Consider the following 17,052-nt stretch of genomic DNA (forward strand, 5'->3'; position numbering starts at 1 on the left):
CAGCAGGGGGTGGGGCACCAGGACCCCCGATCCAGCCCAGGTGTGCACGGCCTGAAGCAGGCCCGGGTGGGTGGCAGGAATGCACGTGCCCAGGGTTATGGGGGGGGTCACAGGGCCAGGCCTGGTCTTTGGTGCTGTAGCAGCTGACGTTCTCTAATGAACTCACAAGCCTCAGTCCCCATGAGCGTCTGATCTGCGGCCCTCTGGCTGCCAAAGGGGCCTCCCCCACCTGCCAGTCTCTGTCCGTCCACGGAGGAGGGAAACCAGCTTTGGGGACTCGGAGATGAGGCCAGCTTCCTTCCTCCTCAGTCTTGGCTTGTCAGGCCTGGAATGACAAGTCCCACGTCATTCCAAACTTGACCGCATGCCAGCAACCCAAGCCGTGGATATCGTCAATTCCAGGAAACCAGTGCCGAGGAACAGCAGTTCCCACTTCGGAACAACTCACAGGGGACAGCAGCGGGCAGCCCGTAAGCTCTGGGAACTTGAGGGGCCTCTCACAGAGCATGGGCTTGGAGAGGGCCACCCACTAGTTTAGGAAGGACAAAGCTCTTACAGCCCCTGGCTCGGTGAGGCAGGGCCTGCCTGGTCTAGGTCTGCTTGCTTCTCTGGAGCTCAAAGGCCACCTTCAGCCAAGTGCACGTTGCCAGCTCCTGGGCAGTTCTCCCCATTCCCATCAGCTCTGCCCTGGGCGTTTCTGCCACGACCTCAAAGGCAACGCGTCTCTACCGAGACTCACCACTTGGCCTTCACACGGATGCGTCCCAGACACGCCCTGCACTCTCAGGTCACTCTGACACCGCCATCACCAGCTTGGTTCGCCTCTCCGGGTACGTGTTTCCACTAGACCATGCACTTTGCTTTGGGCAGTAAGGTGACAATTCCTAAAGCACCTCCTGCTACCTGGCTCAGATCTCCGCTGCCTCCCCAAGACCCTCAAAACCTTCATCAAAATCCATTTTCCACAAGACCACACAGTCATTCTTACGTTCCCCGCTTCTGTTAGTGTATTTCCGCATACACAAACCCTACTATCTGTCAAAACTCAGTTTAAGCACCACTTCCTCCAGCCTTTCCTGATCCCTTCAGGCTGCAGGGCTTTCATCTCCTGGCTGGAGCTCTCACGGTCCAGGCCACTTACTTGGCTTTCACAAGGATTACTTCCCTCCCTGAGACCGTCTCCACCATCCTCTACTCCAGACACAGTCACTTGCATGGAGCAAAAATGCAGACACCTGGACTCTAGGACACATGAAACGGGAACGATGGGCTATTAATGGGACGTGGCCCGCCAGGAGACTGTGCCTGGGGCCCACGTGGGGCTCTGCACACCGGCCCTGACAGGGCCTCTACAGAAAGCTGATGCAGGGACTGGGAAGGCGCCCCAGCTTTCTGAGGCGATAAGCAACACACCCGACTTAAGGGTCCTCTGTCCCCTTCCTGGGCCCCTGAGCAGGAAGAAAGATGGACGGGGCTGGTTAATCTAAGGCTGCGTAGAAAGTCGGATCTTTTGAAGTGAAAAAGAACAGGGAGGGAAGAAACAAAGGGGTGAGAGTCGATAGTTTCCTGAGCTTTTCCGCTTTTCCATAACTGTGCTGGGTAAATGCAGTTCTCACATGGGAAAAGAATGCGTCCGCATTGCCATAGATGTTGCAGACTGAATAGAAGGTCAAAATGTGGCTATTTCAATCCCTGTAAACAAGGAAAGGGGTTTAGCTAGGAATGGAGTTCAAACCTTGGAATGTATTAACAAGGACATTTTAAACAGAAAGCAAAGACATCCGGGAACACAGAGCACCATGGGGGGTGGGAGAGAGTCAGGCTCTGTTTACAGAGCAGACTCTCCTCACAGAACCTTTCCGGAAAGGGGGTCAACTATGACATGCATGTGATGGGATAAACAAGGGAAGAAAATGTGTATAAAATCTTGTCTGAAGCAGGTCACCACTGTCTCTATTTGAAGACAATGGAGAGTGTCTCCCTGTGTCTTAAGGAATATTACACAATTCTAAACCAGTTCATTTCAGCTGTCCTTGATGGAGATCACTGCGTGTCCCTCAGTGCTTGGGGACAGCTGCCGATGGGTATGGGTCATGGTGCCGGCTGCCCTGGTGGGGTTGGGGGTGGCCAACGCCGAGACCCACAGGAGAGGCTGCTCTTCCCCGAGGCAGCTTGGTAGGTTGGTAAGTTAGAGTGTGTTGATCCAAGCGCCTTGTGAGTGTTTTCTCCCAGCAAGAAGAAAATCCTCTTTCTGTTTTCCCCCAATCCATTTGTATCTATACTTGACCTATTTACTAATGATTTTTTCCCCGAGTTTTTCTAACATTTATTCATGTTTACTATAAGTCAGGTAAGAAATATTCCCTTCCATCCAAATCCCAACATCATATGACCAAGGTTTTTAATAAGAGTGGTTTAGTTTTCATTTTATACCTGTCAGCTTGACTTTTGAAAGATCAAATGCTGGTACTAATTTGTAACACAAAGACTAACATTTTAAAAGCTTCACCGTCTATAGGGTCTCTAGGGAACAGTCATCTGTGGTTAGAAACTCCTCCCTATTCTAAAGATGCATGCCCTGCACCAGCGCACCACTGGCCACGGACACGAGCTCACACTGGCCGCCCCCTGCTGTGGCCCTGGGTGGACGCCAGCCCTCGGGGCCAGAGATCCTCCCTCCTCACAGGCCAGGCCTATCTCTGCAGTGCTGGCTGACTTCAGAGCTGGGGAGGGGAAAGCCTCCTCCACACTCTTGTAACCGATGGGTGGCCTGGGGCTGGTAAGCCCCACCGTGAACACGGCTAGTGCTGAAGACCCCGTCCACGCGGGCCACCCAGGACCAAGCCGGTTCTCCTCCCCACTGTCACCAGGCCCTTCCACTGTCTGCAGAGAGTCATCACATGCTCCAGCTGCTGCTGCTTCCTGACAGGGCTCATCTGCGTGTACCCCAATGACTGAGATCTGGGCTGATTTACTACACTAAAAAAATAATAATAAAATTAAAAATCCCTACTCTAAACCTGCTTCTAAAAAAATTGTATGTGTGGCTTCTAATTGGTCCTTAAATTTCCCCAGAGGAGGAGAGAAAGCAAAGCGCAAGGTCTTGTCTTTTTCAAGAGTTTTACTGAGTGGTAATATCCATAAGAATACTGTGGGCACTTCTGTTAAGGACCATGAGAAGAGGAAAACCTGATCGATTAGAAGGCTGTAGAACTAGTGGGATATCTCTTGGCTGCCCTGTGTGACGTGGAAAACTCTCTACCTGTTGGTCAGTTTCGTTAGTGTGAGAAACAGACGTCAGTGGGAAAAAAGACCCCAAGTGCCTGATGCTGGCTCCCCAACCAGGCAGGGTGGGCAGGCTGCACGCGCCCACTACACGCGCCTCTGGGGGGCACTGAGAGGTGGTCTTCGGAGCACGAGCTTACTTATGCCCCAAATGTGGTAATGACCTCCTAGGCCCGACTGCCTGGTTCTCAGCCCTTAGCAGGAATCTTGTTCTCTTTATGACTCATCTTTTCTTTATAGGCCCCTCGTAGGGATGAAATCTGCCACCTTATTTGGGCTGGGACATAACTGCTGCTGGCCTGCCCCTGGCATTCCTGCTGTTCTAGGTCAAGCTTTCCAAAGAGACTGGAAGCCCCACATGTGGTGCCCAGCAGGCAGGTCGCCTCCTGGAACCCTGCTGCACGACTGTTCTGAGACAACGCTTACTGCCAGAAGTGAAAGAACTGAGCAGTGACAGCTGGTAGCGACGGAGAAGACGGACACATCACCAAAATCTTCACCACTAGAAAAGCCCCGCAGTTTAGAGGAGTCCACTTAGACTCCATTCTAATTCAGTCATGCCCAAGGGCAATCGCCCCGTTTCTTTAGAGGCTCAGAATGTCTCCAAGTCCTCAAGAAAGGGCTGCAGTATATTCCGTATAACTGGATTAACAGATCAAAAGGAATATACACACTACATCTGAAGATTTCCACCAGAACGGTTAAAAAAAAACGCCTTAGCACTTCAAGGGAAAAACTTCATTCATATATATGTTCCCTTTGATGGAATACCTCATACCCGGATACTGCTGGATGAGAGGTGTTGACAGCCTCGCCCAGCAAGGCTGTGAGGACCAAGCGCTGGGTGACGCGCTCTGAGAGCCCGCAGAGCTCACCTGCTACCCTGGGACGACTTTCCCTCAGCAGACGGCAGCTGGAGGAGACGAGCGCACGCCGATCCCGAGCACCCACACCAGCAGGTCTCAACTCAGAGCGCCCACCGCAGCCCCCGGAGGGGCCCCACCCACAGGGGATGCTGGTGGGATGGTCCCGACTACACCACTCCACGCGGTCGTGCCCTGCCTGGGACACGCTGCTTCTTGGGAGGAACCGTTCAGTCTCTGAGTTTGGAACTCACCAGCGCGCTCCAGTTTTGTAGAACAGCTCGAGAACAGGAGCCACTTGAAGATTGCGTTAAGACCCACAAGACAGATTGCAGCCACCATCACACACCTGGAACCTGGGGTGGAGAAAGAGATGAGCCGTTGACACCCGCGGTGACAGCAGACCCGGCTGCCGGCTTCCCCGGGCCTGTTCCGAGGGTAAAGAGCTGCGAGTCAAAGGCACCAGCACCAAAGGCCTCCACTGCTGAGCTTGAGGACAAGCTTCCAACTGGGAGTGCCACGAAGAGCTCTCACTGGGACGTGGTGCAGCCAGCGGGAGGCGGCTCTCGGGGGCCGGGGTGCCCCCCAGGGACTCCCTGGCAGCAAGCCCAGTGGGGAGGGCACCTGGAAAAAAGCGTGCCCCTTCAGGAGCACCAGGGCATAAGCCCCCCGGGGGCAGACAGGCAGGGCCTCTGCACACACGTCCCCCAGGACTAGACAGAGGAAAGGCACGGCATCTGAGGGCCCCCGAGAGCAGCCCGAAACCTAACCAACTCCAGGGGCCGCCCCAGACCCCAGGGACAACTCTGGTCAGCCCAAGGCCACAGAAGCAACCCTCCAGGAGAACCCTGTGCTATCACGTGCACCAATGAACTCGACTTTGCTCCGGGCACCTACTAGGAGACAAAACCCAAAAGCTAACGCTTGTGAACATACCCTGCTATTCCCAGTGTCTGAGAATTCTGAGACAGGAAGAGGCAGACACTTAGTGAGCAACACATTTTTAATATTCTTCCTGCAGGCGTGGCTGCCTCCGAGCTGGCAGGTTTCATCAAGAATTCCTGGTGCCTTCGCCCAGCACGTGGACACCGGTGCCCGATTCCCTGCTAACGTTCCTCAAGTCTTCAGCGCTGCTCTGCTTCCCGGGACAGAGAACCTGCTTCTGGCGCACAGGGCTTTGTGGACAGGAGTGCACGATGTGCTGTGGAAAGCTGCCCCGGGATGCTGCAGGGAGACCATGCCCTGCGCTCAGACGGCCTCTGGGGTGATGCGGCAGGCTGAAGGAAAGATCGCCTTCCCAGGGCATCTCTCTTCTCAGAGTCAGGAAAAAAAAAAAAGTTTCCCCCAGAATTTCACTATAAAAACATTGAAAGATAAGTAGTTGTGATTCTAGTCTCCTGGTAGAAGTTGGGTTGAGGACAGAAAAATAAATGTTCACCCCTGGAAACAAAACCTATCATGTGACCCAAGTTTCCCCGACCGTGTCCACACTTGCTGGGGCACAGGCAAGGAGGGAGGGAGGGTGTGCCTACAGACCCAGGGTGCCGCCTGGGGCGGCCAGACCAAGGCTGCCTTTTTAGGTTGCTTGTTGTTTAGGAAATCACACTGATGACCAGATTCCTCTCAGCCTCTGGGCTGAAGCTAGTCGGGAGGACTGAGGACTGGTGGTTTAGGAGTCCTGGAACCCCGGCTTCTGGGCCCGGGTTCTGGGAAACTAGGGTTTTATCAGCAAGCCACTTTTTGCAGTTCCTGTATCAGCAACACTTGTCCACACGCCAGGCTCACCGGGTGGGCAGAGAGAACACATGGGCCAGAGTCTGCTTTGCAGAGACCCCGGGAGCGGACTCCCCAAAGAACACAAAACACCAGAGGGGAGTCCCAACGCGTTCACCTCTATGTAGCGCACGCCGGCCTTCTGAAGCTCTCCTTTCAGCCACGCAGAGAGCTGATGGCCGTGGACGGTCGGCTCCTGCAGGTGGCCCTGCCCTGCGACTGCGGAAACGCCGAGGCTCAGTGTCCTGATCTTAACATGCGGCCGCGATCTGTGACCTTCCTCCAGGGGCCGGGCAGGCAGCTCCCTGGTACACGTGCTCGGGGGCCTCCGTGTCCCAGCCAGACTCACAGAATAGACCACGGGTGAAGGGGGAGCCACAGCTGACTGTGCTGGCTGTCACAAGAGTCCTGGTTGGCACATGGCTCGGCAGGTGCTAGGAGGTGGTTAGCAGAAAGCTGGAAGGGATGCCACCATCCCCGTACCTGGCAGGAGGCAGGTTCTCAGGCCCGTCCCTACTTTCTGACTCACACAGGAAGCAAAACAGACCCCGGGGCTCAGGGTGAGGGAATCAGAACCAGGGCACGTGGAGACCCCTCTCAGGGAAGGGCTCATCCACTCGGGCCGCCGGGCACCTTCTGCCAGCGCTGCCTTCAAGCCCCACCACCCCCGGAACCTGGCAGGAGGCAGGTTCTCAGGCCCGTCCCTACTTTCTGACTCACACAGGAAGCAAAACAGACCCCGGGGCTCAGGGTGAGGGAATCAGAACCAGGGCACGTGGAGACCCCTCTCAGGGAAGGGCTCATCCACTCGGGCCGCCGGGCACCTTCTGCCAGCGCTGCCTTCAAGCCCCACCCAGCCCAAGCCTGTTCACTTGGATGTAGCAAAACGGAGGGGAGAAGAGGAACAGAGAAGTTAAACTGTCCTCTAAGCTTGAGTAAAGTGAGGTCTGTTCTGAAAAAAGAACCCCATATAAATCTGGGAGAGCTTTCATCTCTGCTCCCGTGTGCAGGGAAGCACCTGCTGACCCCTCACAGTCGCCGTCTTTCCTTGATTGGCATTTTTCCATTAGCCCTTGTCACCACCCGACCTACTGTTTACTTTAGTATTTTATTACTCTTCTCCCTGTTACAGAATGTCACCTCCACCAAGTCAAGGGTTTTGTCTGCTTCTGTCCACTGTTGTGTCTGCAACGCCCAGAACAGTACCTTATATCCCGCAGATGGTCACTGAATATGTATTGTGTCAATGGCCTTACGTGTGACTGAAAGACCTTGGTTCATAGAAGACAAGGGAAGGACCCTGGGGCCTCTTCTAGGCAGAAGGCAGGGGGTGAATGCCTGAAGCCACAGCAGCTGTCTGGGCTTCCATGAAGACTCTGCCCTTCCCACCCTGCTAAGCTCTAAGTGCTGCTGCCTGGACATCCAGCAGCTGGGGCTCTCCGGATCGTGGCCGCATCCCCAAGGCGCTTGTGCTCGCAGCCAAAGACAGACTAGGCCATTCCTCCCCAAAACTAAACAAGGGGAACAAACAGGTTCAAATTCTTATCCCTTGCCATGCTCTCCTTTAGTTCGGTGAGGCCGTGACTACACGTGCTTATAATTTCTATGCTGTGGTCTCGGTCCCCGGCCAGGGAAATTTCATGAGTTCTTTAAGAACACCCTCCCACGTCCACTCCAACTCTAATTCTTTCTCCCCTCTTTTTTCTGATTTATTTAACTACGTTTGGATACCCAACCAGGAAGACTGCGTAACCCTTATTCCTTGTAAGGAGTGACTACAGAGTTGCTCATGCTCTTCTATCCTCAACCCATCTGGGAAATTGATCACTGCCAATCGTTACTGTGTTTCCTGGGGTTCTCGGCCACAAGGCTGACCCATTAGCAAAACTCCGTAGTGATGTGCACACGTTGTAACCAGAGTGAACACTGTCTGTCAAGCAAGATGTTGAACAAATTAAAACGTAACACCCACCCCTCTGACGACCACCCTTCTGGTGGCCTTACTTACGCCGCTGATGGCGGTCCGCACGCACACCCACCTCCTTTGGAGCGCTCCTCTCTTTGGGAGCATCCTGGGCAATAATTCTCCTTTCTCTTTAAAACGTGTGTCCATGGCTCTTACCCCTTAGAACTGAAGCTCTTCAGGGGCACAGGCCTAGTTTCACACTTTTTTTTTTTTTTTTTTTTTGCGGTACGCGGGCCTCTCACTGCTGTGGCCTCTCCCGTTGCGGAGCACAGCCTCCGGACGCGCAGGCCCAGGGGCCATGGCTCCCGGGCCCAGCCGCTCCGCGGCGCGTGGGATCCTCCCGGACCGGGGCACGAACCCACGTCCCCTGCATCGGCAGGTGGACTTCTCAACCACTGTGCCACCAGGGAAGCCCTCACACATTTTTATATCTACCGTATAGTAGATAAATAACACACGTTTAAAGAATAAAGAGCTTGTTTACTTTTCTAGTCTAGTCACTGATTTCCCTTTAGAAATAAGCGCTCAGAGCGGGTCAATTAAAAATCCCTGAAGGACCTCCGGGAGAACAGGCCTGGAATGTTCAGGATCCAGGAGGAGGCAGCCCTGACGTTCCACACATCAGAAGTGACGCCGGTGTGCGTACAGGTCCTTATGTCTGATACCAGATGTCACTCCTGCCCCTATTCCGGTGCCATCTTTCCAGGGGGGGAGAAAGCCCCTTCCAGTGAGTACAGGAAGGCCATGTGGGCCAGTGGTTCCACTGGTGGCACTTACCCTTCACTTGCCCTTTTCTGGAGACTCATCTTGCTCTAAAATGTTTGCTATTTCATCAGCACCACTGTTTTCAGTTCTCACTTACGTCTCCTTAAGATTACACAGCCTGGATTATTAGCTGTCTTGGAAAGGACTTGATCCAAGAGACGAGAAGGAGCCTGGGTAACGGAGCCACACTGAGCTGCTCTAACTTCAGGCAGGCCGGGAGACTGCAGTCCCAACCCCAAGTGCAGTGTAGTGAGTCAGTGATCTACCCCCTCCCGAAATACCTCCCCTCCCCAAGCCCCTTCAGACCCCAAGGAAGGAGCCTGGCCCGTGGTGCACCCAGATCCTACAGTATTTCAGAAGCCATACTTGCGGGGCAGCGGGGAGCAACTGCTGGCCCTTCTCTGGTAGCCACGCCGCCTCTAGATCTCCGGGGTACGGAGGTAGATCTCTTCGACTGCTTACCAATCCTGCCTTCTCTTTCCTTGGGCCCTATGCCACCACCATCTTTTGCCAACTGGAACTGCCAAAATCTTACTCAGCTTACTCAGGACACGCAGCTCAACACTGCCCTCCCCGGGCGCCGTGCCGCCCCTGTCCCTGGTCACTCTTCACTCTCAACAAGCTGACCCCTTGCATCCAGGAGAGCCTCTGGGTTCTGTCCCACCGACCTCACCTCCGATTTCATTCATTTCCTCAACTATCAGCTTCTGCAAAAAATGCCAGATCTACATTTCACCCCATCAACTCTTTCATAAGCTTCAGAATTTCTGGTTTTCTTACCCTAAACACCTCTAGGTGAATACCTACCAGCCTCCAAAAATTAAGAGATAAACACTGTCACAGAGAGGTACCTGGGAACAGTGCCTTCCGGAGCTGTATAACACGACAGCGCTAGACCGGTGTCATCCAGTAATGGAGAAGGTTCCCACACAACAAACGCCTAAGGCTTTTCGGAACAAAGAAACAATGGCCGGGGATACATAAATCAAATTTTAAAATTAATTATGGGCATATGGATATGGAGCATGGACTTAGGAAATTCTGGACTTAAAGGGACTCCAGAATATACCTCAAAAGCTTAAAAATTATATTTTCAGGGAGAAAAAAGTCACCCTTAAATAGCAAACTAAGATTTCACAAAATAGTAAAACATTTTAAAGAACATTTTAGGTGTCTAGCACGGACGGCTGACTTCACCTTTCTAAGAAAGGACATTGGAAACACACTGTCACTAACATTACCATTTCATTTTAAAAGGGTACTTTAACACACAGAGAAGAACAATTTCAGAATAAGGGACAAATACAAGTAGCTTCAAGGAAAGAATCCTGGTTTTCCCCCTATAATCACATATTAGTGACAAGTGTTAACAGGTGACTCCTGGTCCAAGGGTTATACGTATGGTGTATAACCTGGTGTAGGTTCTGGATAAGAGGTGAGGGCACGGTTTCCCAAGGTGTGTGCTATGTAAAACATTCGTCTCCTAAGATTGTGGGAGAAAAGGGTTTCCTGGTCTCAAATAAGTTTGAGAAATACTGCATCCTAGAGTTTCCTAATCTTCAAGATTCACAATGCCCATATTGTTATAAAGGCTCTGAGAATCGTTCGGTAAAAAATCTTTTTAACTCCGACCTTAGAAGCGTGTAAGTCTCTGTCCACGGTTACACCCGAGGCCAAGTGCTCTTTGACCACACTCAGAAATATGTCAGCTTAGGGGAAGGAAAGGTACAATCCTAACTTATTGAAGTTGATGTCTTAAAGTACAAAAGTGTCATCCTTTGACTGACTTATTGCCAGGGCCAGAGAGAGAATCCTGACTGGTCGGGGTGTGGGTTGACTGGCCCCTCCGACGCTCCCGTGTGGGATTTCTGGTACTCTGACACCCAACGCTAATCCTTCTGTTTGGTGAGGCCCTTCCTTCTGACCTAGGACCGGAGCCCCCTGGAAGCGCTGACCTTTTACGGTGCTAAGGGCTTCAGTAACTGAAATCTGCACTCAGCGGTTCCCCTAGTAATTGAAATGAAGGTGACATGAGCCACCAACTGAAACTTCAGGTCAACAGGGCAACTTGCCTGTGCAAAGTAAACCCCGGAACTCTCTGGGCCACAAGGAGTTTGTCGGGTGACTGTTCATGGACAAGCCCAGGAGTAGGCGCTGAGGCAGGATGACAGGCACCCAGTTATCAAACGTCTGCTCTGGCCTGGGCTCGTCCAGGCACTGGACACAGTTCTCATTGAAACCAAGTACTTACATGGGATTCAGCAGAACTGACGGGACTTCCAGCCCTGAGAAGTAGCCTCGGAGGGAGGGAGCCAGCGCATCTGGAAAGACACAAGGGGAGAAGGTGTGAACCAGGGCGCCCCCTGCCCGCCCGTACATCCACACTCCTCACAGGGCGTCCTGCTGGGCTACTGCCCCCTTTACTGTCCCCAGGCAGCGCCCACTCATCCTTGCCCACGGGCAGCTCTCCCCCCCAGGGGCTGGAAAGCATTGGAGCCGCATCCTGAGGAATCCTCCACAGGACCAAGCTCTCACGGAGCAGCCGGGCCAGCAGCTGCCCCGCTCCCAGCTTCCTTCTCCGCTAGCAGCCACTGCTGGGCTAAAACCTGGCCCAGCGAGCCCCCTTGTCCATGCTCACTCGCAGCACCTAGGCTGGGGGCCAGGCTGCCTAATGGCTTTCTGAGTAGCCTGTGGCAACACGTATCGGCTCTGATAAGGAAGGGATGCTTCCCGACACCATCCACGCCAGTGGTCTGGCCAGGAAGCCTTTTGAGATTCTGCTCCTATTCTTTTAGAAAGGGTCCTGGGCTCTTGGCCCCGCGGGGTGTCTGTCTGCTCACTCTGCTGAGCCCCACCTCCCCCGTTAGGTTTCCAAAATGAAAGGCCAGCCCCAAACACAAATGGCTGGTGATGCTCTGTGCACTGGCAGAATGTTCCCATCCTGTAATGAGGAGAATGTGAAAAAACAAACAAAAGGGCGAGTGCACTATGGCTTTGACAGATGTCCATCTATTGGCACCGTCAGTTTTGGCCCTGAGCCTTTGGACAGAGGCGAGAGATGCCCGTTTACCGCTGCGTCCGTTTACACTGAAGAGGGACGACCTCCCCACCGGCCTGTGAGCAACACAGGAAGCAGCGCTGGGCGTGGTGGCGGGAGAGCAGATTACAGCGAAGGGGGAGGCTGCCAGCACGGGGAGGTGGCATACTCCCAAGCATGGCAGGAGGAAGACTGCTCTTTACTTGGGTCTGGCCCAAACCGGTTCACGTGAGAACGTTTCTAGAGTGGAATGTGATGCTGGGAGGAATTTTACCCTGGCAAATCAACTTCCGTAGTTTAATGAGATAAAATCCGCAGCAAAACCCCTTTTTCATATGGCATCTTATTCACATCTCCAAAGCATAAACAGATGAAGCAGCGGTCTGGCCGATGCAGAGGTGCAGGGGGCCTAAGGCATTGATGTCCGCCTCATCTTACCTGACTTGTACAGGTGGGGAAATCAGCTGAGGGCTGGGTTTTCTGAATGATGTCCACCATGGTCACAGAGCCCAGTGGGCTCGGGGCTGGGTCAGAATCCAGGGCTCAGGCTCCACCAGCTCTAACTTGATTCCAAAACCTGGGCTGTCTAGGAATGGGCCCGGGAGAGCCCATGTAGTACCCCTGGCCTCTCCCCCTGGTCCACATGTACAAGTGCGTGGAGTTCCCTTTGACCCCATGGGCCTCCTTCACAGAGCGGCTACTTCCCTCTGGCTGTCACTGCAGGGTGAGGGGCCACACTGGGGCACTCTGTCCCAGCTGGGAGGAGAGGTGTCTGGCCTCACTTACTCAGGAGGCTTCATAGGACCAGGGTGCAGCTTCTGCCTACACCAGGACTCCATTTCGGGGAAACCGCTGGGCCGGCTGTGCCTTAGAGACCCGCCGGAGCAGCACATCAGATATGACTAGAAATCAGTTTACCAGCCAAAGTGGGCCCCCGCGTGGGCAGAGAGCAGAGCTGTATTCCTTGGGAGCCACCAGCTGGTACTGAAGCTCATTTAAGACAGAGCCAGAGTCCTTTCAACACTCATAGCAATTAAGGGGACGGGGACCAAAAACACTGCATGCAGGTAGGCTAAATACACGTCACGGGGGGAACTTAGGGGGGTAGGCAGGGCAAAGGGAGAGAAAGAAAGAGGGGACGTGTGGAGGCAGGAGGCCGGGAAGGGAGAGGGAGGGCAGAGGGCAGAAGGGAGGGAGGGGAGGAAGAGACTCAAAGAAAAAACTCATACCTACCCACGGCTTACGGCTTTGGGCATCTGAATCCACTTGCTCACTAAGCAAAGGGCAGAGGTGGAGCTGCCTTCCCGAGACAGGTGGTAAAGGATGGGGTGGGGACTTGGAACCTAAGCACACACTGGAGGGGGCGGGTCCGTGCGCACCGGGGTCGGGGGAGCGCGGTGGTGACGGCTGGTGCTGCCCGGGTGCTGCCGGGTGCGGGGCGGGAGCGCTGAGCCCAAGGAGGCCAAGACGCGTTGGTGGTCAACGGAGGAGGCACGGGACAGGGGCTGCCCGAGGAGGGAAGAGCCGCAGAGTGGCTGGCAGGAGCCTCGCTTCGATGCAGGTGAAGCCCCTCCCGCCCTGCACGCCCGCTCCAGCCTCTCCACGCACACACGGCGTCGCACTCTCCCCCGCCGGCCGCGGGCAACGGGCGGGCCGGCGGATGCTGAGCCCCGGGCTCCAGGGTGCGATGCGCTCGGCCGAGCAGAGGTGAAGTCGGCCCACTGGCTGATTCTCAGGGAGGGTGTGGCGGCCACGCAGCAGACGGGCCCCGAGATCCATCCCTCTCGTGCCCCACGTCTGGACACCACCGCGCCTGCCTGCGTCGGCTCTGTGAGGCCACTTCCTCAGAAGGCAGGTGGCCGAGCCCGCACTTCTCATCAGCACTGTCCCTGGGCCCGCAGAGCACAGAGCAGCAGAGCTCACTGGGCAAAACCCGAGCTCAGGCAGCCAGCCCCGGGGAACAAGCTGCTCTGTGCTAATCACCGCTGTCTGGGAAAACACGGTTCTTCCGTAACACCCACTCAGGCTGCTCTTCTGCTGTGGTTTTTGGCCCCAGGTCACTCGCGGCCACTCCTGCCCAATGCCTAGGGGCTACTTAGATGCGTCACAAACACCGGGGAGACCCATGATTCCCCGACTCTAGCTCCAGGGACAATCCAGCAGGGATGCAGTCTAGGCAGCTGACCACCCTGTAAGGCAACGGTCCTGTCTGCAGAAAAATGCACGTGTGCTCAATCACACATACACAACTGCATGCTCACAACCTTGTATGCAATTCCAGGGGCCTCAGAAACCCCTGCAGGAGCCTCTAACATCACTCCTACGGTCCAAGCTAACACTGATCTTTACTCTGTGCCAGAGACTGCGAAGCACATCACAAAAACTGTGACATATAAATGAATAAGCAACACAGAAGACGCTGGGACCCTTCCCCCAGAGCTTCATAACGCCGACAGCTATTACTGTCACGATTCACTATCCAGGGCCCACACTGGGATGCCACCATGACACTTCTGCAGGAACGCTGCTCTCAAATGCAGTGGCCCTGCAAGGGTAACACGGAAGTCTCCATCACCTCAGCCTCGTACCAGCTCCTGTGACTGGGGACAGACTGGTGACAGACAGGAGGGCAGCCAGAAAAAGAAATGACTCAGAGCAAAGATAAAGTGGAGCGCTAGAGAGAGGAGAAGGAACCCATAGAGATAATTCCCATCCTCTTCCATTCGTAGATGAGGAAACTAAGGCCCAGAGGATTAAAATACACAAACTTCATGTCCCCAGTAGTGTTGCCAAGGACAGGAAACCCTGACTGGGCTCCAGGGTGGGAGCCCTGCCTGGTGCACTGGCCCCCGTACGGTGGTTTGTGGGGCGCACAGTGTAAAGTACCGAAACGGGAATCATCTGCAGCGTGCTATCCCCGAGTAGTGATGACTCCCATCATCCCACATGCCTTTGGAAACAGTCATGAGAAGTGCTTACCAGGCAGCTGACTCAACTCACTTGGTTTAGCAATGTTCTTCTCTACGGAATAAAGGGACAAGTCTAGACCAGTGGTTCTCAAGAGTGTGGTCCCTTGACCCCCAGCATCACCTGGGACATATATCAGAGATGCAGAAACTGCAGGGGTAGGGCCCAAGCACCCGCATTTAACGAGTCCTCCAGGAGCTGATGATGCATATGTATGCTCCAGTTTGAGAGACACTGCTCTTGAACAGGTTTCCAGAAGTGTGTCCGGAAGAAGTGAGATGCTCTGCAGTCAAGTACGTTTGAGAGAAAAATGCACAGTCTCAGCAGATTCTAGATACACATTAAAGGCTCTGAGAAGTTTAAACAAACCTGTTTGACCTGATTTAATCCTGGGTTTCTCAAGTGTATCTGATCACGTAATCTTTTGAGTTACACAGAAGTGTTGAGAAACGCTGGTCTGGAAGGCCCCTTCCAGTGGTGACGTATGGTGGATCCAGGAGGCTGAGGCACGCTGACACAGCATCCAAGTTCCCAGCTCTTAACAAAACTAGTTAGGGCTGGAAGACGATCACCAGACCAGCTGGTACCCTGGATGTCTAATCCATCAGGAGCAGTGAAGATATTCTTACCTTTCCTAATGCAGGTGCCGTCCCTGAATGCAGATTTCCCAGCACCACAGTCAGAACGAAGCTTCCTCTCCTTTTTAAGGCATGGATATTCTTAGGCAGGTTTCCACCACTGTCCCCAAGAAGGAGCCCTGAATACCCTGCCAGGGCCTTCCCAGCATTGAGCCATTGGCCGCCAGCCACTCACGCAGTTTAATTATAAGCAACTCTGCCCCACTGACTCCCAGCTCTAAGGATCCGATCTTACGCAGCATCACCAAATAAAGCATGTCAGGGCCCACGGCAAACTTCGTTGCAGGCTGCCAGGCTGAGGAGAGGCTGCCAAGGCAGAAGCACACTCTGGTCCAAGAAACTCCAAACTCACCAAATAGACCGGAGTGGTAATTGCAATACAAAAAAGATGACCCTCTTTATGGGACCAGTTATAGGGTTCTTTTAAATAGCAATCCTCCCCATTTCTAATAAAGCATTCACCCAAGCTGGAAGAACGCTTTCCAGGAATTCCTCTACTTCATGAAATGAGGCCCGTGAAGATCACCCTCTAAAGGGACATCCACACCCACCGGTCCCCTCTGCCCCCTCACACTCTTTCTTAGCAGACAAGGAGGACACGAAATGCAATCAGCATTCTTCACGCTACTTGTTTAGCACCTAATACTCCTTGCCTAGGGCAATTAAACAAGTTGCCAACACCTAGACAAAATGTCAAGGTTTACAGGAACCGGTTCAAAGGTTTAAGTTTGCCATCTGACCCACCCGGAGAGCTGGGGAGAAGGCCACGCCCCAGCCCGACCCCGTGACCCCGTCTGATCTCCCAGTCTGAATGGTGGGACGGTGCTGAGGCCTGAGCCCAGGCAGCGACAAGGTCCAGACCTCAAAAGCAAGGTCCTAGGCCTGTGAGTACCTCCCGCTAAGAGCAGTCAAGGCTGGGCTTAATTAAACATAAGCCTTCAGGGTTAATTTTCTCTCTTGGGCTTTCAGACTCTTTCCCCATCTGTCCCAAGCACAAACCAGGCTCTTGCTTCCAAACAGGCAGGTGAAATGTGCTCAGACATCCCAGAAATTCACTCAAGACGCCACTCGGGTCGAGGGCACCCAAGCATGTAACACCCTGTGTCAGATTAAGTCCACAGTGGTTGCTTGTCATCCATTTTTAATTTTGTCAGACTGTTAATTTTTAACTCTGTTTGCTATCAAGGGCCATCAGAGATCTCCAGGAGCCGAGCTCGGTGAAGCGAGAAGCACTTCGTGGCAGAGTGGATGAGTCTTGGAGTTGGGTTGTCCCACTTTGCCATCCAAGTTCTGGCCTTGCCCACTTCTTGAATAAAACATGATCCCATTTGGAGCCGATTTTCCTTTTTACCCCTGTCACAATTAGTTTTCTTCACGGAGTTCACTTTCTTTTTACGGAGGCTACATTTTACATTTCCGAAGTTTCTCTGTAGCCTTGGTTTTGTTTCCGAAGCAGTTAGAATTCACGTGCTTTCGGATGGTATCTGGGTGACTATTCCCACCAAAGGAGACCAAACACCCTGGGTGGACGGCCAGCTGACCCCACCTGAGCCTCCCCTCAGCTCACACCACAGCGACAGGCTGCCCTCCTGGCCCGGCCCCAGCTGCTTCTCTTCTTCTTTACCAAAGAGTGAAGCCTGGACCCTTAGGTTTCTGCTGGCGGGGTACCAGTCCTGAGTCCCTGCAGCCTAACTGCTTCTTAAGCTACAAAGGTGCTCTGGAGCCTCTGGGTCACGCCTGAAGTTCTGACCCCCCCCC

The 17,052-nt window shown here is 53.8% G+C and overlaps 1 protein-coding gene across 2 annotated transcripts in view; it reads right to left on the minus strand.

The window, feature by feature from the left end:
- Positions 1–17,052, minus strand: part of RBPMS (RNA binding protein, mRNA processing factor) — a 188,246-nt gene that overhangs the window by 2,993 nt on the left and 168,201 nt on the right. For both annotated transcript variants that reach the window (XR_003005927.1, XM_024765169.1), the window contains 2 exons: positions 10,904–10,973; positions 4,403–4,504 (listed from right to left, as the gene is read on the minus strand). Coding sequence is in view for 1 of the 2 variants with exons in the window: in XM_024765169.1 (XP_024620937.1) it covers positions 10,911–10,973 (63 nt within the window). In the remaining variant the exon portion in view is untranslated. Of the gene's footprint in view, positions 1–4,402; positions 4,505–10,903; positions 10,974–17,052 lie in introns of those variants that run through there.

This window comes from Neophocaena asiaeorientalis, unplaced genomic scaffold (assembly GCF_003031525.2).
Source record: "Neophocaena asiaeorientalis asiaeorientalis breed wild unplaced genomic scaffold, Neophocaena_asiaeorientalis_V1.1 scaffold14, whole genome shotgun sequence".
Taxonomy (NCBI): Eukaryota; Metazoa; Chordata; class Mammalia; order Artiodactyla; family Phocoenidae; genus Neophocaena; species Neophocaena asiaeorientalis.